The 22,710-nt window shown below is 38.9% G+C and overlaps 2 protein-coding genes across 3 annotated transcripts in view; one reads left to right on the forward strand and one right to left on the reverse strand.

Moving 5' to 3' along the window:
* The window catches only part of flrt1b (fibronectin leucine rich transmembrane protein 1b), a 58,548-nt gene extending 36,677 nt beyond the window's left edge, over positions 1-21,871 (forward strand). For both annotated transcript variants that reach the window (XM_028458728.1, XM_028458727.1), the window contains exons 2-3: positions 13,880-14,749; positions 17,252-21,871. In XM_028458728.1, the coding sequence (XP_028314529.1) occupies positions 17,267-19,468 (2,202 nt within the window). In that variant the 5' untranslated portion in view covers positions 13,880-14,749; positions 17,252-17,266 and the 3' untranslated portion in view covers positions 19,469-21,871. The remainder of the gene's footprint in view (positions 1-13,879; positions 14,750-17,251) is intronic.
* The window catches only part of macrod1 (mono-ADP ribosylhydrolase 1), a 174,188-nt gene that overhangs the window by 100,955 nt on the left and 50,523 nt on the right, over positions 1-22,710 (reverse strand). The gene's annotated exons all lie outside the window — the stretch shown is intronic.

Consider the following 22,710-nt stretch of genomic DNA (forward strand, 5'->3'; position numbering starts at 1 on the left):
TGGAATAGAGGCAGATGCAGGAACAGCACCATAGTGAGAACTGTCACATAGCATGTAGGAGGTGGTGTTTTTACAGTTCTTATACAATAGTGTTGACTTGATTATCACCAGCTAGAGGAGTGAAGAAAAATACACTTCCATTAAGGAAGAAAGAAAATTTCATCACCCAAAAGATCGAGATTTAGAAGTATATTGAGTTTTCTATTTTAGGGATATAGAAAATTAGAATATTGCCTCTATTGATATATTTTTATTTCATAGCTAATTTTGTATAAAAATACTCATTTTAGGTGTCACTGCATTTTGCTACTTCTCAGAACAGCATGAAAAACACACGTGCTGTCCCTTACAGGAGAAAAAGTCAAAAGTTTGTTAATAAATGTGCCTATGTGACATTTTCGCATCAGCAAATTTAACCCAGAACTGCCTTTCTGGTCAGACTTTATTTGAATTAAAAATATTGAGATTCATATCGTATATCACCATTTTGAGAAAAAATATTGAGATATGACTTTTTTGATCCATATCGCCCAGCACTACCACAGTTGTAAGTTGTATGAACAAAATGTATGGATGCACAGAATCACAGAGTATGAAAGAAGTGAGACAGGAAATGAAAGCATCTTTCTTTTAACTCACACAACAAATATAGATTCAATGATGAGACAGGAGACAAGTAACAGCAAACAATGACAAGATCAAAAAGACAAAATTATTCTGAATATATAGAGTCTGGAGTGAAGTGACAGCAAGAACAAATGTAATTGTTTAAAGTGACATTTCTGTGTTTGTGACTGTCACTCTCAACCAAAGCCATGGCTTGGCTAAATGGAAGAACACTGCACAGCTGCACAATACCACAACACGCTCTTACATTGAAAGGCAGGCTCTTGGTTTGAATCAACGATTATTTTAGAAAATAGGTTCATCAAAGAACATCTATTCACACGTGCTTGGTGTACATTTTAGGACATCCTCAGGTCTCAGAGTGAGGTAACAGGAAAACCTCTGTCATTTGTCAGACCAAACGGACTCATGACTCAGCAAAACCTCTGATACATCGTCAAAGGACACCGCCTCAGGCTTCAAAATAAAAGTCATCAGACTTAACAGTCTTAGTCCGTAAAACATGACATGGCCTTTTATTTTGAAGGAAACCGAAAGTACACATGAAGTGAGTTGAAAAGTAATTCTTTCCTTTGATTGTTTAAAAGTTAAGATATAAGAACTTATTTTTTGATGAATACATACATAGTTAAATGTTTAAAATGGGGCAAAACTGTTCAAAAATAAATAGAAAACAACAGCAGCATATATTGATGACGTTATGTGAAAATACAACGTCTTGTCGTGTTGTACGTCCTGAGGCCATTAAGACTGACGACTTTTATTTTGAAGCCTGAGGTCGTTTCATTTGACAGAGGTTTTGCTGAGTCACAAGTGTGTTTGGTCTGATAAATGACAGAGGTTTTCCAGACACCTGATACCTCACTCTGAGACCTGAGGAAGTCCTAAAAATGTACACCGTAGTGTGTGTGTGTGTGTGTATATATTCGCATGGATAATGAAGTTTTCACTGCTGCTATGAACTAACCTCAGATGCTGAGGTTTTTTCTTCTGTCTCCATCATTTGAGTGATATATACTGTATGTTCACCAATCAGAATTGCTGAGAACCGCCTTCCTGGGCTGCTGGCCAATCAGAGATGGTTACAGGACACACGAGCCTCAGTTGAGTGCGCTAACAACAACTACACTAGGGTCCTATAAAATCCACGTTAAAGAATGAAAACAGAATCTACTGTTGAACGCAGAAATGGACAGAATCAGGATTAAACGCCATCACCGGGAAGAAGAAAAGGAATTTTTTTTAATGGGGAAATGTTTCTAGGGACTGCTCATTAGATGCACTGCCCTACCCCCACCCATCATGGCCGCTTCAAACACTGCCTAAACCACCTAAAACACCGTCTAAACTGCCAAACAAAAAACAACGCAAATCATCTGACTCCTAAATCAGAGCCGACCAGTGCCCGCTTAACTTTAACGTGTGTGTAAAACTCCGTCCGTTTCTCGTGTAGCGCTGTTGCGCTCCGTGAAAACAGTAGCAGCTTTAATCAGTTTCACCTGCTCAGAGCGTTTGAACAACATCTTATCAGAGCTACAGAAGATCTGTGGATAAAGTTGTTCTGTTGTTGTGGACTATTGACCATCAATGCCAGGGACGGTAGAGTCTGAAACATCAATAATGATAACTTCTGATACTGTAAAATATTCTGGCCCCTAATAACTGATGCATCCCCTTGCGTCCATCTGCTTTTTGTGTAATCACTACACTCTGGAATGATGTCATCAGGTTAATTTAAATTAAGTTGATCAAAACTTAATCAATAAACCTGATCAGATTCAGTAAACCATTGATCCCTGAGGGACATTAATGCTGCTCTCATACATCTTTATATGACATGAATAATTAAAAAGGAGCAGTCAGAAAAATCCATATCAGTACAACTTATATTTACCTTTTAATTGTATCTCACTCATTATTTTAATTTAAATTTGTATTTTTGACATGCATTTTTGTTTAATTATAGTTTTCTTTTTTATTAGTATTTATTTTGTTTCCTCATAGTACAACTTATATCTGCTTTTAAATTGTATCTTACTTGATTTTTGACATACATTTTGTTTAATTATGGGTTTTGTATTTATTTTGTTTCCTCACAGGAGTTAAAAACTGATATTTTCAGAAAAAGATTAATATTTCTAAAGAAAAAAAAAAATGGAATTCTTAAAAAATGAATGTGGAAAACACGGAATTTGGAAAAAAATAAAACACATATGCATTTACATATTTTTAAAAAATAGTCAGAAAAATTGCAATTAGGTTTTTATCAAAATCGGGCAGCTCTAATATGTACATGCACATAATTCTTCATAAATAATATGAATATACAATATTCTACCCCTATGTTCTATTATGGTTGAAGGTTTTAACCAGAGTTGGAGTCAATTATAATTGTAATCACATAATTGCTAATTAATTACAATTATGACATAATTATAATTGTAATTTTAAAAATCCGTTGCTGTTGTAATTATAATTCAATTGTAATTGAGATAATTGACTCATCAGAAAAAAGCGCATTTCAAAAAGTAGAAGCACAAACTTCAAGCAGATTTAAGTTTTTATTTGTCAATAAATAATTGATTGAAATAAAATAAAAAATTAAAAAAAGAAAGAAAAAGAAAATGCCAATGGAAGTTAGGCCATCTCTGGTTCCTACAAAGGAAGTAATGTAACGTTTTTGCAATTCTGGAGGCATAAATACTTAATTTTACCAATAGCTTTGGTTAGAATATAAACCTATAAAGCAATCACTAAAACACTGGCACAAGAGTATTGATACTGTCCTTATTATTAAATCGTATTCCACACACTTAATGAGTAATTTGAATCACGATGAATCATGATGAAAGAGCTATGACTCCATGGGGGTGAAAAGCACATGTACCCATTTAATCTAGTTAGTGAGCCCACCCTGCTGCTGTGATGGTCTCAGTTAATATTTAGTGTTTCTATGAATGTAAAAAGCCTTTCAATGGATATGTTGGAGAATAATTTATTCATTGGGTCTTTTTGCACTACTTGTGTTAATAAAAACAACAACAGAACTGGTGGGAAATCAAATAAAACACAGTGAACTTGACCGAATCAGTCTCTGTGACTTCTTATAGTAACCAATAGTGAAGATGGTAAAAACAGTGGGAATAATAAAGTCACTCCCATTTGTTTGTATGTTACAAGTGTTTAATCTGAATAAAGGAACACATGAGTCCTCTGATCTTTGATGATTATCTGAGCTTTGTCACTTCTCTCATCTCTCTCCCTCTCCACCCCTCCCCATCACACTAAATGGAAGCTGTGTGCTGCTGTGTTAGAAGGCAGATCACATCCTTTACTCTTCTTTTTAGTTCCCTCACTCTCTCTCCTTCTCTGTTGCTTGCTCTGTCTTTTTTTTTTACCTCTACCTTTCTTTCCAATCTATCCTTGACACGCTGCCTCTCTCGTCTCTTTCCTTCACCACTCCACTCCCTCCAGCCTTCACTCAGTCCATGCCGTTACCCTTCACTGATTCTGGCGGAGTCACGGCCTTTAGAGCCTGACAAAAATTCAGTGTGTGTGTATGTGTGTGTGTGTGTGTGTGTGTGTGTGTGTGTTCCAGCATTGATGAAATATGGCTGTTAAATATGAATGCAGGCTTTAATGTAATGCCATGTAGTCACGTCACTACGCACACAGGAATAGGAACAAAAATGTGCCTGACCGTACAATAGACATGCACACACAGACACAGTATAGTGTGTATGACAAAAAGCTGCAGCACTCTTTTGGTTATTGTTATGTATCACATTTGCTCTACATTTGTTTGTGATACTGGCCATGTGCACGCACGCACACACCAACCACACACACACCTAGCATTCAGGCTTCACTGACTTTAAACCTTGCTTGAGCTGACAGTAATTTCTGCCTCCAAATTACATTCCAATAGCTTCATAAATCTGCTGCCTCCTATACCCGCTCCCTATCTTCCCTTTATCTCTCTCTTTTTCACTCCAGTCTTACTTCATTTTTCCTTCTGTATGAAGCGCCCCACACCCTCTCCACCACGGTGTCTCTCTGCCTCCATTTCTTCAATTCTTTCTGCCTTCCTCCCTCTCACTCCCACATCACTTGTTTTTCTTTTCCCCACACTCCGACCCTCTCCGGCGCTGGCTCAGTAAATGAGAAACGAGGAGGCAGTGATGGAGGGAGGGGAGTGTTTTACGTGTGTGGGTAGTTAAACAGTCACACACACACACAAACACATGGGTGCACATAAATCCATACAGATGCACAATAAGACGAGCGGAGGCGTGCCTTCTCTCAAATGTGCATCAACGAGTCAGACGTCATAAACTGCACATTACTCTTTAAATGAAAGACGAGCGTTTGCGCTGCCGTATATTTTCCACAACTCTAAATTGACTTGTGTGCACATGTTCAAACATATCCACGTGCAATCAACTCTTGACTGTTTAATTAGAGTGTTCATTTTACAAATGGTACCAGTAGGTGAAATAATTGCCAATGCTGGGCCCAAACGGCTGCTTCAAGTGTTCTCAGGCCAGTTGTGTTTATGGGCCATAGTGGGCCACGAACACACCCCTCATCTCCCTCACTGCCACTTTTACTGCTGCTCTGCAGCCAGTGGCACGCATGCATGCAATGAATACATGGGCATAATATGCATAAGCACACATCGTAGACGCAGAATTACGCATTAATAGTTAACACACACATACACACAGGGTGAGGCAAAGGCCAGTAGAGAACAATAAGCTGTCTGGCGATGGAGCTCCCAGGGATTCTTTCCTCCATATTAATATTCAGCAGAGTGGATGTTGAGAGCGTGTGTATGTGTCAGCAGGGACACGTGCTCATCAACCTCGCTAACACCAGGGTTAGGCAGCCACATGATTACAAAGTACTCTGACTTTGGTCCCCAGCCTCACAACTATTAATCCATAACTCCTACTGCTTCACTTGCTCTGTCCTTGTTCCATGCAATCACGCTGCCAAATATCCCAGCTGTCACTTTCCTTTGCTTTCCATTATCAGAATACCTCTGATCAGCCTTATGAGGCAAGAGTGGACACTAATCAAGTTATGATATTGTCAAATGTTCACTCGCCCTACTAAGAGTCTTTAAAGTGTGCACTAATTACTGACTGCTTCTGTAGAGGTAGTCAACTGAAGAAGAGCTTTCATCTTAAAGGTCCAGGATTATACATTTTTCACCATCTCCATTTGTTCTAAAAACTCCAACAACATAGTAATTGAGGTTTTTTTTTTCCCAAACGCCTTTTTTCCAGAGTTTTAGGCCTCTGAAAAGTCAGTTTCACAGCGCTCCTAAAAACAGGCTGTTTTTTGGGCCTTCATGCATATGCATGAGTGGTGTGTTTCTCACAGCAGCAGCAGCAGTAAATCATTAACAGTCTTCCTTCTCCTCCTCTGATCACAGAAATAGTCAATTTAGGACAATATTGCATTGTTTTGTCCGACCGCTGCGTCACATTGGGTTACAAACACTTCAGATCATGTCATAAAAAGCAATACGAAGCGGTATAACAGTTACTAAAAATGGAACTGATTGTAACCGCTCGCGCTGCTTTGCAGGGAAGTAAACTCTCAACTATCCGCTGAGTCAGCTGTTTTAAACACTCACATGAGCGCCATTTTCTTGTACTCCACGCTTCTTATGACCACAGGATCAATCCATTTTAGTTTCATGTAATGCTGTCTTTTCATAGTAACAGTTTAGCAAATCTGACCAAAAGTGACTTTTATGAGTTACCTATTGCACCTTTAAAACCAGCTCTGTAAGACTGAAGTCCTTCTGCAGAGCGTTCCATGAACAAGGAGCAGAACACATCAACACATCAAACCCTTTTTTTTTTCCTTTCCCAGATCAGCTCTGGTTCAACACAGTGGTCGTGCACTGTAGCTGTGCGCTTCCATCTTGCAACTTTGACGTCATTTGGAGCCAGAGTCTACGCAGTAGGGTCCGGTGGGAGGAGCCCTAGTATCACGCCCTGCCCATTACTGTGTACTGCCCAATCATCGGCTGTTAATTGTCGTCATATATTACATAAATTCCCGTTTTTTAAACTCAAATAACTTATTTAAAATGAACTGAAACAAAAAATGAGCACTTGAACACAATATAGGGTGATAATAACTAATGATCACAGTAAAGTTTAGGTTTGGATTGGATTTTAACTTTACACTTTGCCACAAATCCCATCCATTATCATTGAGGAGGCGGGGTTTATGACCTACACTGCAGCCAGTCAGCAGGGGGAGCTCTCAAAATAAAAGCTTCACTTCCGCTATGGTTCAACATGGCATTTGTAACATCAATTAAAGGTTAGAAAATAATACCCTTGTTTTTATAATGTGTTTTAACATGATCCAACCAACTTTGTAATCACAGGTACAATTTAAATGTAAATAACGATGGTGTTCTCACTACCTGACAGTTAACTAAATACCTTAAAGGGTATTTTATACTTTATAAGAAACATATACCTTATAAGTAACAATCACATTTATAACAATCCTTATCACTTATATGGGAAATTTAGGCTAATCAACATCCCATTTATGGTTTTGCACAATTGATGAACAAACCAAAGTCATTGTGGGTAACACATGCAAGCACAGTGAAAACACAAACTACACACAAAGATTCCAACTCACAGTCTCTGCTATACATAGCAATAATATACTTCAAACAGCACCAGCTCTTGATTGTATGTCAGATCAGCATAACATGACATTGACGTATTTGCTGCTCACCATATTTCTGCTTTAAAAGCAAAAATCTAGACAAATGCGGACATCCCCCACAAAACCACCAAATCATGACTTTACTTGTACAAGATCACATTCAAGCAAACAGCTGCAGAACCAATCTATATGTCAACCTTTCATGTATGGAGAACAAGGTGACCACAAACAGTCCACATATGGGAGCGCTCCAGCTACAATACTGTGCACATGTTCCCACCATCTGTAAAACCGTGAATCACTAAAGAGCTCCACTTTGCTCAAGTGCACATTTTTACATCTGCAGTTTTGCTGCAATAAGGGATATTACATTTAAAAAGTAGCATGTTGTTGTGATCAGTAGTAGCTTAGAGGCATAAAGTGTATACATCTTTGTTATAAGATCCTCGGGTGATGCTGTGGTTCCCAGTTAGCACAAGGGTCCAGGGAGCCTGTTTTCAGGAAAGAAAACTTCACCAAGTCTATGCGCTGCAAGTTACAACGACTTTAAATGACAGCCATTGGGAAAAGCAATAGTTTGATTCTTAGTTGATCCTTTTTTCTTTCACCACTAATTGTGTTAATACATACCACAGGGACAGGTTTGTCGTGGTGATTAGGCTTTACATGAGCAGGATTTTTGGGCCAATGACTAACCAGATCAAATGAATTCAGGTTGCTTTGTTTTTTTCATTCAAAAGTTAAAAAAATAAATAAATAAACAGTCTAAGCAACAAAACATCCAAATCAACACATTTTGAATGAAAAAGAGCAGGAGAGAGGATTACTCTTATGGTATCTGCCCCTTTGCTGCCTTTCCTGTGGTACCACCAGATACAGATTCACGGAAAATCAAACGGTCCCATATTCCGGGACCTAAACGCAACCTTGTGACTGTGTGTGTGTGTGTACGTGTGTGCGTCTTTTTTTACTGCGAATGAATGAGTGAGGGTGCGTATGTGGCCAGAGCAGATCGATTATAAGCTGTATGCCGTTTTGAATGATTGGCAAAATAAACGTTGCAGCTGTTGAATTAGTCCCGCGTTATACTCAGTGACTGCTGAGAAAAAGGGAGTTAACCCCAAAGCTGAGGATAGCTTCAACGACAAGAGACTAAATGAAGTCTCCATTAGCATTAGGAGCAAAGACATACTTCCTCACTGTGGCATCGCAAAACCTGCTGTTGCTTATAGTCCATATTCACAGGTGCAGACTGAAGGTGGGGCACATATACACACACGTGCTTCTGTGTCCACCAACTGAAATGGACAGAAGTCTCCGCTATGAAAGCGAAAGTAAACGGGAGGCATTGCTCCACTTTAGGACTCTCACTTTTAACATGCTTGGGCTGAATAAACAAAACACGCACGCACACTAGGGCTGAACGATTATTGCATTTGCGATACTATCAATTTTGTAATCACAAAGGCTTTTTTCCTTGTCCTTGCTTCCTTCCCGTCTTGTCCTGTTAAGTTCAGAGAGTTTAAGAAGTGCAGTCCACATGTTTACATGTTTCATGAAACGTGAAGTTAGATATGTTGAAGAGGTAAAGCCACAGATTTGTTTGCTTTATTGTTGTAATCTGTGCTTTAAAATGTATGTTTTATAATTAGTTAAAGTTTAAATAAATCTGAAATTGTATATTATGAAACAGATTGATTTATTGCTTGTGTTCATTGAAAAATACATGACAAGAGGCCCTTGAGAAAATAATGGCATATTAAATCGCAATAGGAATATTGACGAAAAAAATTCAATTAGAATATTTTCCAAAATCGTTCAGCCCTACTGCTCACACACACAAACGCTAACAGCAGAAGCTAACAGTGTAAATAAGACAATAAACAGTTCAAACTGAGCATCTACAGAAAGTTTCATCACGACAATGACGTCATTGATCAGATCAGTGAATTAAGACGTTACAGCCGATCACATTAATCGCATAAAATGTAAAATATCAGCCGATCCGATATAGCCGATCTGATCGGTGTAAAGCCTAGTGATGATTCCAGTGTGTCACTGCTACACTCAGACACATGCTGCAGTGTGGCTGTAAAATAAACACTGGCATTTTAAAGCAATTTAAAAGAAAACGTAAAGAAAATATCTTTATGTTATGTGACAATTTTGAAAGAGTGTAATATGTTTTTGTGTGTTTTTAATGAAAATCATGTAAAGATTGGTTTATTAATAGCAGCAATGATTGGAAAACAGGAAAATGAAAATGTATTACTTGTTACCATAATGTAGGAAAAGGGGTGGGACTGATACGTTTATACTTCCACCTACTCCCGTTTGAACACAAAAAGTACAGATTGTGTATGCAGGAATATATGTACCATAATTATATTTTTGATTTTCTTTTTTTTCTCGAGGGAAGTCATCTGCATCAAATCTTTTGTTTATTGTAATATTGTTTCTTATATTATTACATTTGTTCAAAAATAAACAGCATATCATTATTATTTTCCTCTGCTTAGTGGAGTGACAAGTTTGATTTTGGTCAACATTATGCAGAATAATACACAAGTCAGTACAATCTGTGTCAGCAGATAGAAGTTTGAAAAAGGATGAGTTTATCCCGATGTATGTCCCTTCCTGGTGTTATTTATTTGGTGCCTACATCCGCGGTAATGATGAGATTGTTGATCTTTGCAAACACTCTACCAGGTTTACATTTAGGTGAGGAAACCCACTTGACATAACAGATGAAAGAATTTCATCCTGATAATAAAGTGGCCAAGCTGTGGCAAACGCAGCTTTCAGTTGCATCATCTTTTACACGGTCTCATATTAAGGTAGAAGTACATTACATCAGTTTAAAGCTTACTCAGGGCATAAGGTGGACATCTCCCTGAGCAGGGACCCAGTCCTTCAAAGTATGCAACCACCAGACCTTTACGCAAATGGTCAGTTTGGAGAATCTTAGAAAGTGTTTTTGTTTGTTTTGTTTTTTTCTTCTACGTCAAAACGACATCTCTATCTCCCTTTATAATGTGAATTAAATGTTTGTGAGCGTAAAAGGGAGATTATATGACTGTTCTTTAGTTTTCTTCAGCTTTAATATTTTAATGATTTTTTTTTTTTTAATCTACTCATTAAAATAAACTGAACTAGTTTTTTCTTAATTTATCAAGACATAACTTGACAAATGTATTCTTCTTTTGGTTTGTCCTTTGAGGGGCTGCCACAGCAGGTCATCTGCCTCTACAGATAAAGTTTATGAATGTGGTGAAAGATCATAATAATAATAATAATAATGTTGTTAGCAATAGGGTATTTCTTTTAAGGTTGAGTTTCTTGTTTGTTTTTTTCCTGACAGCTTATATGGACTTAATGCACCAGCGCTATTTAATAATCAATGCTTATAGTTTGCAAGAAATCCTTGTCAGTGAATTTCTAAGAATACTTGATTGTGGTGAATGCAGCTGGCTGTATTTCAATATTCAACATCCATTCACCTTTAGAAACTTGTTTCATTGATTTTGTGAGGGATAATCAAAAATTCTAGGAGTATAGAAATGTGGATTATTAAAATAAGTCTTCCCAAACACAGATATGATAGGACTTCTCACTCTACATTCTAACCTTTTTTATACTATTTGAACACTCCTCTCTAAATGGCTCCTGTCTTGATTTTGGCTCCTAGCTCTCGTTCCTAATGCTCGCCATTTTCCATCATCTCCTCCTCGTTACACTCCCCCTTGGCTAGACTTGCCTCTGAACATCCATCACAAGTAGTTTTAAGGACAGTCTTGACATTACACAGATAGAGCTTCACATATTGATGTCTAATGGGCGATGGCGGCGAGCTGTTGAAGCACTGCTGAAGTTCAGCAGTCACTTTCTGTACGATGCAGGCAAAGAGAAGAGTTGTGTAGTTGTCCTAAACACAGCAGCCAATTACTGGACTTATTTTAAAATGAAAGTCTCAATTTGCAGGGGTTACTTCTTTTAGAATCACATGACTGATGACATCTATTTCAAACTTTTAATTTCAGTTTAATATTAGAAAAGCTTCTCAGTCTAAACAGTTTCAAAAGATTAATTAATCATCTCGGAGAGTGAAACATTATTAATAAATTTAAATAAAGCAATTCTTTAAATTCCTGTTTGCAGATGTTGTACAGACTGTATTCCTATTTCTAATTAAGTGCAATTACAAAGTCAGCAGTCTTCTGACTGTTTACACTATTGTTTCAGTGCATTCTGCAAATAAAACCTCGCCTCAAATCTAGATGTTACCCTGGAGCCATTATTTCACCCCAAAACTCAAACTTTATTCCATGTTGACTGCCTACCTAAAATACTTAAAGCTGCAGTATGTATAATGGTGAGACTTGTATAGAAACAACCACGCTAAACCCTCCTCTCCCTTTTTTCGAAACCTATCATCCCTTACCAGTATCCTTGTGAACGCGCACAACTGTGGAGCTCTTAGCAATTTTTTTTTCAATAGAGACTAGTGATAAATGCAAGGACTTTATCTTGTGTTATTAGAGAGTTTTCTGGTGTTTTAGGCTGAGACTCTGACAGAAATGCATTAGAGCTGGGCGGAATGGCCAAAAATGTATATCACTGTATATTTTAAAATTGTAATGATTTAACGGTATATGATGTTTTGTTTTTTTTTTTTTTTCATGCATAATCAGGTGTTCACAACATTTTCTACTGGTTGAGAGAGGAATTACTGCAGTAGATTGACTTAGGATGATCTATTTTACTGTCATGATGAGTGAATATTGTAGAATAATAATAATAATAATAATAATAATAATAATATAGCTCTTTTCTGCACTAGCTAAGCTTTAGCATTAGCTTGTTTTCTAGCTTTAATAGCTGCATACTCAGTGGTGTTTGATTTGCTGTGCAACCGTTGTGCCGGTTACACATTGCAATAGAGACTTGTCCTGTTGGTAGGTCCTCCATTGTACTTTACTACAGAGAACGTGAATGCGCATCGACTTCTGTTTGTAAAAAGATCTCTGATTGAATGAACATAAAGCTCGTATATAGAGCCAAGCAAAAGTGCAGAGGTCCCATTTTCAATCAGAACACTTTGAATTACAATTTGCTCAAAGGTGATCATACATTTTTGACCAAATGACGCAAAAACAAAAAAAAAAAAACTTACATACTCCAGCTTTAACTGCACACCCACTTAAACAAGCTCTGATCTATCTGTGGAGCTAGTCATAGCCCAGAACACAAAACTAAAATTAATGTGCAGGGTTGTGGAGTACGGTTTAGGCCTCTGAAAAGCCTTCATGAATGCACAAAAGCATAGACAGCAGTCTATTGAATTTTTCTGTCCTTGGAAAATGAAAACGAGTCTCTATTTGTGTTTTAGCAAACGGCATGATAATTTCCCAGTTGGCTGTGTATAGTCTACTTACTCTAGTATAAAGTGAAACGGCTAGTATGAGCAGCAGTGCAGTTAATGGCCTTGATGAATCTCTCTCCGTCCGCTCAGTAAGCATGATGAAAACCTTATTTTTATAATGTCATTGTTCACTGGGGAATTAAATTCCACACGTACAATGCAGGCACTTAGCATGCAATTGTTAATGAAAGATTCTTACTTTGCACTGAGGAAAGGAAGGAGGAACTTAAATAGGTGCGTGTCCATTGGGACCTCACTGCTGCTGTGCATGTGCAGCGTTGACCTTCAAGAAGTACTTTTACCAGGTACTTAATTTTAAAAGGTATAACTACTCTGATGGGGATCATTATTTAAACCCTTCCTTTTAGCAATGCAGATTGTGCTGGCATTAAACTTAAAGTTATATCTTGGCACCAGTTGAACAAAGTTAGTTCAAAGAAATAAAAGAATAACCCCAAAAGCACACTTTATTTAATCCCATGAGATGTGGGGGCCTATGCCCATTTTCATGTACATCAGTTGTAGACATCCATTATGTCGTTGCTGTGACATTTTGTCCCCAACAGGCAAAATACATTCCTGAATATGAAACCACATCATCATTTATACAAGCATATATACACAATTTACATCATTTACTCCACCCTCCTCTGCTTCCTCCTACAGCCAAAAACATGTAGGTCAGTTTTTTCAGAGTGTAAATGGACTGTGGTGTGAATGTGTTTGATGTCTTAATATACTGGCTCTTTGTGAGACTAGCATTATGTCCAACTATAAACCAATACTAGCTAAGATAGGCCATACCAGACCCATGTGACATTGGACAGGACAAAACACATATAGAAGATTAATAAATGAATGCAGAACTAGTGGGGAAAACCCCATCATGGACTGGTAAACTGTGAGCCCAGAAAAATAGGATCAGCTTCACATCACTTTATCCCTAAAATAGATAAGATGGTATTTAACATCAATTGAATATAAATCAAACTGGGTTTTTTCTTCTCTTTTTGCTCTCTGTATTCTGATGTTAAAAATATTCCATACACTAATCACTGATATTTTTTCATCTTAATACTGAAATTTATACAAAGTCTGATTCATGTTCTTCCCTCTTTTCAGGGATCTCTTCTTGGTGCTTGATGATACCCGTCTCTGTTTTCTGCTGAAGTAAAAACGAAGGATCCTCGTGACCAACACATCGACTGAAGCAGATGACAAGGCAGTCAAACAAGTAAAAGCAATTAAACTTCAATAGTGAAGGACACCAAAACAAAACAAACAAGAGAAAGGCTCTGACTTTCAGTTCTGCTTGACCCAAGCCTACTTGTCTAAACAGTTCTCACACACTGTCACTGCTCGGAATGATGCTTTAATATATCTTGTAGAAAGTAAATCAAATTCACTTCACAGTTGTTTTTTCTGAGCTTATTTCATTTACTTTCTTACTCTTCAGAGAAGTAAGGTGCTGTGCAGTCTTTTGCATGAAGTATCCAGGACTGCTTGTACGGTAACTTCCAAGAAGAACCCTTGAGCCTCAAACACCTTCTGACTGTCCAACTGAAGTGTTTGGGTGTAAGGAGGAGATTTCAGAGTTAGGCCTGTGGAAACGTGCTGAAGATGAGTTGGCTTGGCAGGTGTACAACCCTCTAACCCACAAAGAGAAACAGAGAATCAGAAAAGAGTGCGAGGTTGTTTAGCCTGAGAACACTCTATTGCATAAAGATACACACAACACAAATGTGGCTTTAAGTCATGCTGGTGCAGCTACTTGTGGCGCCCTGGAGTACATGCCATCATCATCTCTGTCATCATTCACCAGAGCTAAGGAAGATTCAACAGCCGAAAGGAAAGAGGCTACGCTTCTGAGCAACTCAGAAAAAGACTGTGAAACAGAGCTACAAGAGATCTACTGCATCATCCCTTATCATACATAGAGCACAGTAATATCCCCTTCCACAAAGAAAAAGCTGCAGACCAGAGAACCTGCAGGTAAGCAAGCCGTGGGTTGATTAGACCCCTTACACACACACACACACACACAGGCATGCACCAGCAAACACAAAAGTGAAAACCACTCTTTCATCTTGCTCCTAGCTACAAGATTGAACTAAAAAAAACACATTTGGTCTGCATGCAGCAGCAAAACCCTTCATTTGCAAACATAATTAAAATGTTAAGAAGGGAAGCGGGTGACGAAGCCGCAAAGAGAAATGAGGGTGAGAGTGATGAAGCTAAAGCGGAATGCGGGCAGGAGGGGTGCTGCATTTAAAGTGAATGAGGGAAAGTTTTTCTCTAGAGAGGGGAGGAGGAGGAGGTTGAAGCAGGCAAACTAAACCGGAGATCATTGATCCGATCTTGGTGTGTAGGAATCAACAGATGACTGTAGAGGAGATGATGAAAGAGGATGATAAAGAAGTCGAGAAGGGGAAGAGAGGAGGGTAGATGTGCAGACACTTTTGTAAACAAACCTGAATGTGGATATAATGAAAGATTATAAAGGGCTGGTGGGTGGATGGGAGATATAAATTGCAGAAGAGATATATAAGGTAGAGGAGAGGGCCAAATAAGATGGTGACAGTTGGTGAGGTAGACAGAGAATATGAGCATCATTAGGAATGTGTCGGTATGAAAACCTGGCATGTAAAAGAAGAACAACATTCCAACTCGAGCCAAAAACACATTTTTGAAATGCAGAGAGGGACGGCTAGGCACTGGAACATATGCTATGCAATGCTTGATATTCATAAAGTATTACAGTATGCTCTCAGCTCCTACACCTTGACACTCCCTCTTGTGTGTATGCTTCAGTATGTTTTAAATACATTGCTGAAAATATAAGTAAATGATCACATTTGGGCTAAAAAGTCAAGACGGGAATATCCAGGTTGAATACGCATCGTCACTGACATATCCGTAACTGTTTTTTACAGTCTGTGCCTGAATCAAAATGAGGGAAGATCTGGCTCTCATCAACATAACAGTCTCATAATACAGACAAAAACATGTTGCTGTAAACTAATGTGGCTATTTATACACCTGCCTTACAGGATAAAACAACAATTGCCAGCCATTTCCCGTCAAGCATTACACTTGGCTGACACCAACTTCTGTCTTCACTGCCATAATTTCATTTCCCTTTTTTCTTCTGTAACTGACTGTTCAACTCTTTATATGTCACCTTGCCTACATCTCTTCCATCCTCTTACCATCTCATCTATTGTTGCCATCTCTTATTTTGCTTTGCATGGATTTTGACTGCAGCCAAGGGGCAAGTTTGCATGTTGCACCAAGTTCACACACCCTCATACACACACATGCGTGCAAAGAAGTGGAAGGAAAACACACATGCCTTCTGAGGATTTGTTTATCAAATGTGTTGTCAAATCATGTCAGGTGTTTCACATCAGGGTGCGTTTTACAGCCCCAGGCTACCTAAAAGCCGAGATTCAAACTAGAGTACGCCACAGTACTCAGTATGTAATTTTACAACTTTAACCACTCTATGGTCTTCATATTCTTTAATTAGATCTCTGTGAAGTTGAATGTAAAGAGATTATTTTTAACTCCATTGTCATTGTGTGTTGCTAATTTTGTTGTAAAAACATTGCCAAAAAATGAATTTATGTTTGAGAAAAAAAAAATTCTGTAATACATCTCGCGAAAACATTTCTGGGGATTTAGTACCATGTCCTGAATGTTTGATGAATGATTCACAAACAATAACAACAAGAAAGAGAACATGCATTATACATGTCAGCGTGTACTGAGACTGCTCTCTATGTGGTTGACTGGTGTTTTTATTTGTGTAAGCATCTGCTTGGGATTATTTTGGTCCTGAACTCAAACAAATGAATTGAGAATTTGAACAAAGAGTTAAAAACCATGTATTTTTTCACAGTGTTTAGTTTTGTCTTGTTTGTAAGGCTAGTTCTTGTAAAATATAGTTCAGGCACAAGTTTACTGTTATTATTATTAATATTGTCATCAGAGCATCGACTGTATTGTTGGCCATTAATCAGATTTGCTTCTCCTACATATCCCTTCCATTTTAGATTTCTGTCACTCAATTCATGTCATTATTCTCCCAAGAAAACTTCCTTCAGTGTCATTTACTCTTAGGTCAATTTCCTCAATCTTTGTCATTGCTTTGCTTTCTCCGATTCCTCCAGTTCTTTCTCTCCAGTCTGAGCAATTTAAAGGACAATCTCTTACTTTGAATATCTACTTCTCTGGGTGGCCTCGATAAGGCTTCTTAGGAACTGCTTTTTTACTTAAAGATTAAAATCACTTTACCTTAACTAATAAGCGGATCATATAAAATTAATGTATATTGATTTAAGATGTGAATTATTGGCTGTGGTAAGGTTTGCTTTAGCGCCAAAATCATATTGATTAACTTTAGATTTGTTTGCTTTTATACAATGGCACAAGTGTTGTTTTTTTCTTTGTTCTTGTTTTAATCCAATAATATTTGTTCTTTCTTTCAATCAGGAGCTGTGCATCAACATGGCTGCCGAGAGTCTTGCAGAGCTCCGCGAATGGCTGTTCTTGCTATTCCTGTGCCTCACCCTATTGGCTGAGATGTTAGAATTGACGGCAGCGGCAATTGCAATGGAGATGGGTGAAGGAGATGAGAGCATTGTTTGCCCAGCAGTGTGTCGCTGTGATGAAGGCTTTGTCTACTGCAATGATCGTGGCCTCAGCATTATACCTCCGCTACCATTAGCAGCATCTATCCTCTACTTACAGAGCAACCGACTGACTAATGCCGGGCTGCCCCCTTCACTAGAAAGCAGCACTTCCATACGAGTGATTTACCTCTATGCTAACCAATTGGATGAATTTCCTATACACCTACCACCTTCTTTACGAGAGCTCCATTTGCAGGATAATAATATACGAACGTTGCCCAGATCATCTTTGGCAAAGTTACCATTACTGGAACGTTTGCACCTGGATGATAACTCCATCTCAACTGTTAGCATCCAGGAGCGAGCTTTTTTTGGGACTCCACGGCTTCGACTGCTGTTTCTGTCTCGAAACCACTTATCAAGCATCCCTGCAGGTCTGCCATCATCCTTGGAAGAGTTACGATTAGATGACAACAGAATCAACACCATTCCAACACATGCCTTTCGTGGACTTTCATCCTTAAGACGTCTGGTCCTGGATGGAAACTTGCTGGCAAATGCGCGAATTGCAGATGACACCTTTTCTCGGCTCTCCAACCTGACAGAGCTGTCACTAGTTAGGAATGCTCTGCTATCTCCACCGGTCAACTTGCCCTCGGCTCACCTCGTGCGACTCCATCTGCAAGATAATGGAATGACGCGGATACCAAGGACAACTCTGGATGGAATGCGGCGGCTACAGAAGCTCGACCTGTCCGGAAACAATTTGACCAGTCTCCCTGAAGGGCTTCTCAAAGACACAGAAAGCCTTGAGCAGCTACTCCTCCGAGGAAACCCATGGTACTGCAACTGCAAACTTCGGTGGCTCCATGCCTGGCTACATAGACATGGGGCAGCAGTGACAGTTAAAGGTTTGACCTGTCAAGGGCCAGAAGCTCTAAGGGGTCAAATCCTAAAAGATTTGACCTATCTGATGGAGCAATGTGAAGGCCCCCCACCTGGTCCCAGTGCTAGTGGTGGAATGCACACAGTAAAGGAAAAAGATGTGAGGCATGAAGAAAACATTGGAGGTGGGCAAGCTGTAGCTTCAGTACCCCATGGCAGCTCTACCACTACCTCTCTGTTGGTCCCAACGCAAGGTTCCCTCTTCACACTACGAGCCAAGTGGCCAGGCCTTGTTTTGCCTCTGCCTCCTGGTGAAAGGGGACATGTATCTGGAGAGGCCGATGCCCTCGAGTTGACTGTAAGGCCTCTTTCCTCTGACAGTGTACAGGTGAGCTGGCTGTGCCCACACCCTGCACCTTCCTTCCGTCTGTCATGGCTAAGGTTGGGCAGTAGTGCAGCTCTTGGTTCAATAACAGAGACTTTGGTTCCTGGAGACCGAAGGCAGTATCTTCTCACCCAACTCACCCCACGTTCCCATTACCAAATCTGTCTGCTGCCACTACGACAGAACCCCACTTTCGGGGAGACCGGCAGGAGTACATCCCGTGCTAGCAACATGGACAGTAAAGATTCAGCCCCAGTCTGTGCTCAGATAGAGACTGGTGAAGCTCTTGTCAGCTCAGGAGGTGAAGGCTCAGAGAAAGAAGGACAGGAATCAGAGTTATCGGTTCTGCCTTTGGCTGGAATCATAGGAGGTGCCACCGCCTTAGTAAGCCTGCTGCTAATCTTTGGCATTTTCTGCTGGTATGGACAGAGAACAGGTTACATGTCGGGGGACTCTAGCTCGTACAGAGGTCGGAATGGAAAACAGTACGATGATTATGTAGAGTCAGGAACCAAGAAAGACAATTCCATTTTGGAGATTAGGGCACCTCCTCCTGGATTTCAGATGACAGCGATGGCCCACCAGTCTCTGCAGCCAAAGCTGGAGGATGTCACCTACATCCACACCATTTTCCCTTCGTCCTCCTCTTCCTCCCAAGCTAATGGGACTTACCGCAGTAGCCACACGGCTGGAAGTTTGAATGGCACCATTCTTAGCCAAGCCAGTCGCCATCATCATGTCACTTATGGCACTAACCGAGGCTACAGAGAGGGTGGTATTCCTGACATAGATTATGCTTACACGTGATGATGCTGCGACACATTCCCTGAGCCACAACAGCCCTGTTGGCTTGTGGTCGTTTTATTCTTGGTTTCCAAAGTACCCTCTGTGCCTCTGCTGGTTCAATTTTGATTGGTTTGCTTAGTAGAGAAGGCTGATTTAAGCCATGTTGAGTTTACATTGCTCCTGAGTGACAGAAGTAACAATCTTACTATACTCTACTACTGTATGATACATTATACAGTAGGTACGTTTCGCAGCATTAGTTATAAATGGTTACTTTTCTCTTATGGGTTTGTCAGTGTCTTTTGAACATGCTGCTCAACTCACAATATTACACAGTAACTTATTTGAGGTTGATATACTAGGCTTAGTTGATTTAGTTGGAGATATATTTATAACATGAAAAAAGGGCACTTGATGTGTACAGAGATAGCTTCCTACAAACTGTAAACTCTGTGCTGATTAAAGGAGAGAAATTCTCACAGTAAGAAAAACGGTTTTACCCACAAATGACAATGTATCATGGCTGACATGAAAAGATGTGTTCGGAGTCACCCCCGCATCCCACCCACCCCAACTTTTCCTTTCTTCAGTTTAACTCTTCCTTTACAATTTTTTTTCCTGCTTCTTTTGATTTTTTTTTTGATTTTTTTTCATTTTCTTTGTTTTTAGGGAGCTGATGTCTATTATTTCCTTTGTTGAGCTGTAAGCAGTGGACGACTTTGTTCTTGCCAAGGGAACTGACAAAAATTATAACAGTTCTGACAGAGATGGCAGACACAATCCGCAGCATGGACTAATGAGAGGGTGAGAGGAAAGTGTGCGGATAGACGAATGGATGGATGAATGCAGAGAGGTGGGGTGGCTTGAGGCGGATCGGGAGGACAGAAAAGGAGAGCTAAGTAGGAAAACGGGTGTGTGACAAACGCAGGGACAGGAGGTAAGAGAGCAGACAAAAAGAAATGAGGATGGGAACAGAAGAACGCTGCGAGGCAAAGAATAAGGACACCAACTTGAATAATGTAACATCATCGTTTGAAAAAAATAGTGATCTGTGCTGCACTACCTTAACAAAACGCATGCTTCCTTCAAAAACTGGTATTTTCTGGTGCCTGTGATCATTGCAGATCAAAACCTACTCTTTTTGATCCCACACTGTGTTATATGCTTACAAAAAAATGTATACATAAGTCCAGAACATGTAGTTTCTTTAACATAATACCATGATGAGACAATCAGACCAGAAATGAAATGATTTCACCAGACAGACGAGTTGGAGAGAGAACGTTGATTAAAATTCTTCATCTCAGACGCAGCACGGCATGTGCCTGTTTTTTTTAACAGTCTGGTCTCATCTTTAAAATTATCTTTGCAAATGAAGTTCAAGAATCTTAATCAAACATCTCGTAATAGCAACTCATTATCTTCTAGAGGCCTGTTAGACCTTGATTTAGAAAAGTGAGTCAGATAATACATTTTCGCTGTCATTTTGAGACAATTTAATTTATTAATGTATATAGTTCACCATTTTAAATCTATTCTTCAAAGAGAAGTTCAATTCAACAGTTTTCATTGTGTGTTGAGGAATTATTTTATAAAAAACCATTATAAAATCTAGAATCTTAAATGTGACTGCATATCATAAGTGAGGTTTTTTTTTTTTCATTTTATTGTATTCGTTGAAATAGTTCAACCTGTAAGCAGACTAATTGTACTGCATTTTCACATAGTTGCCTTTCACTTTTTTCCCCCTCAAATGATATAATCAGAATGGGTACAAATTAGTTTAAACATCTCAACTGTTCATCAATGAGCCACAGTAAATTTGTGTACATTTGTGTAGCCGTGCAGGGTCAGATCAAAATGCCAAAAAGCAGCTGAAAAGTACTATACGGATGTTCAGGTCAGACGTTCAGGTCCTCAGTGCAGCTTAGGCTCAGCTCTGTTGACAGGGATCGCAGGCAGACCGCTACACTGTGCATTTCAACACAAAGGAAGCGGCACCAGCTGTCCGACAGCCTCATAATTACCACGGCAACACACTTCAAGGGAGGAGGAACTTCAAAGGGGAAAAAAAATCTAACAAACAGCCAGAGATTAGAGGAGGAAGAGCAGAGAGTAGTGAGGATGTAGAGGTGATTTTAGATAGAGCCTGTAAGTGTTGAAACCCATCCTTATCCTTCTTTTCTGACCCGTGTTCATCAGTGACGCTGAAAGTAAGCTCCAGCGTGAGTTTTCTGTTGTTTTGTCTGCATTAGTTTTTCTTTGTCCTCTTTAAGAGCTTTGAAGATTCCTTTCATTTAATGTAGAAATCTCTTCCTTTAATCGTCACCCTCTGATGTGATATGAAAAACACTCTTCTGTACAAACAAAAATGGGCGCAAAATGCTTCTCCATCATTGAGTGTGTCATCTTTTTTTACACGCGGAGAAATAAAGATTTTAAATGGAAAACCAGTCCTGTTTCTTTCAAACTTTGTTTGTGTTTGAATGTATATCATGTCACATTTCTGATGGTTAATTTAGTCTAAGATCATGGCTCAAACTGGTACTACACTTATGCTTTAAAGCTATTACTTTTTTAATACTTTATTGCAATAATTAACAAAATAATAATATTAACAGACAACTGTCATTGAAAGTAAGCTGCATTTATTTATATATATATATATATATATATATTACAGTGTTTCTCAAATGGGGGTACGGCACTACAGGGTGTACTTGGGAGAGATTGAAAGGAAAATTAACAAATAAAGTGAGTCTTGATCCCACCCGAGGTGTGAGATATCTGGAAAGGATAAAAACTCTAGGAATAAATATATTCAGGAGCCACTAAAATAACGTTTTTCAACCTTGAGGTCTCCTGAAATTTCTGAACATTTTAAATAGATTTATTTATTTTTTACAATTATCCTTTTTTATTTAAACATTACACAATATTAAACAACTGTAGTTCTATACTTTTACTTTGTGAAAGTAGTTCAACTAAAGCCCCATTAGCACAGGATTAGTTTTATCTAGGAACCACATGCGATTTGTAATAATTGCGGAGAATGTGTCTGTGATGTTAATCCCGTGTGAATCGGCCATGTCAGTAAAAATTCCCCCACAAATTACCTACTTAATTTTTCTGAACTCCAAGGTCCTGTGATAATACTAATCTAATGCGGATAGGCTTTTCTGTGATTTGGACAAAAATGGGCGGGATCTGATGCGTGATGACGGTCTGTTTACTTCGTACTGAGATCGATTATGAGCATATAT

The sequence above is a fragment of the Gouania willdenowi genome, chromosome 10 (genome assembly GCF_900634775.1).
Source record: "Gouania willdenowi chromosome 10, fGouWil2.1, whole genome shotgun sequence".
Classification (NCBI taxonomy): domain Eukaryota; kingdom Metazoa; phylum Chordata; class Actinopteri; order Blenniiformes; family Gobiesocidae; genus Gouania; species Gouania willdenowi.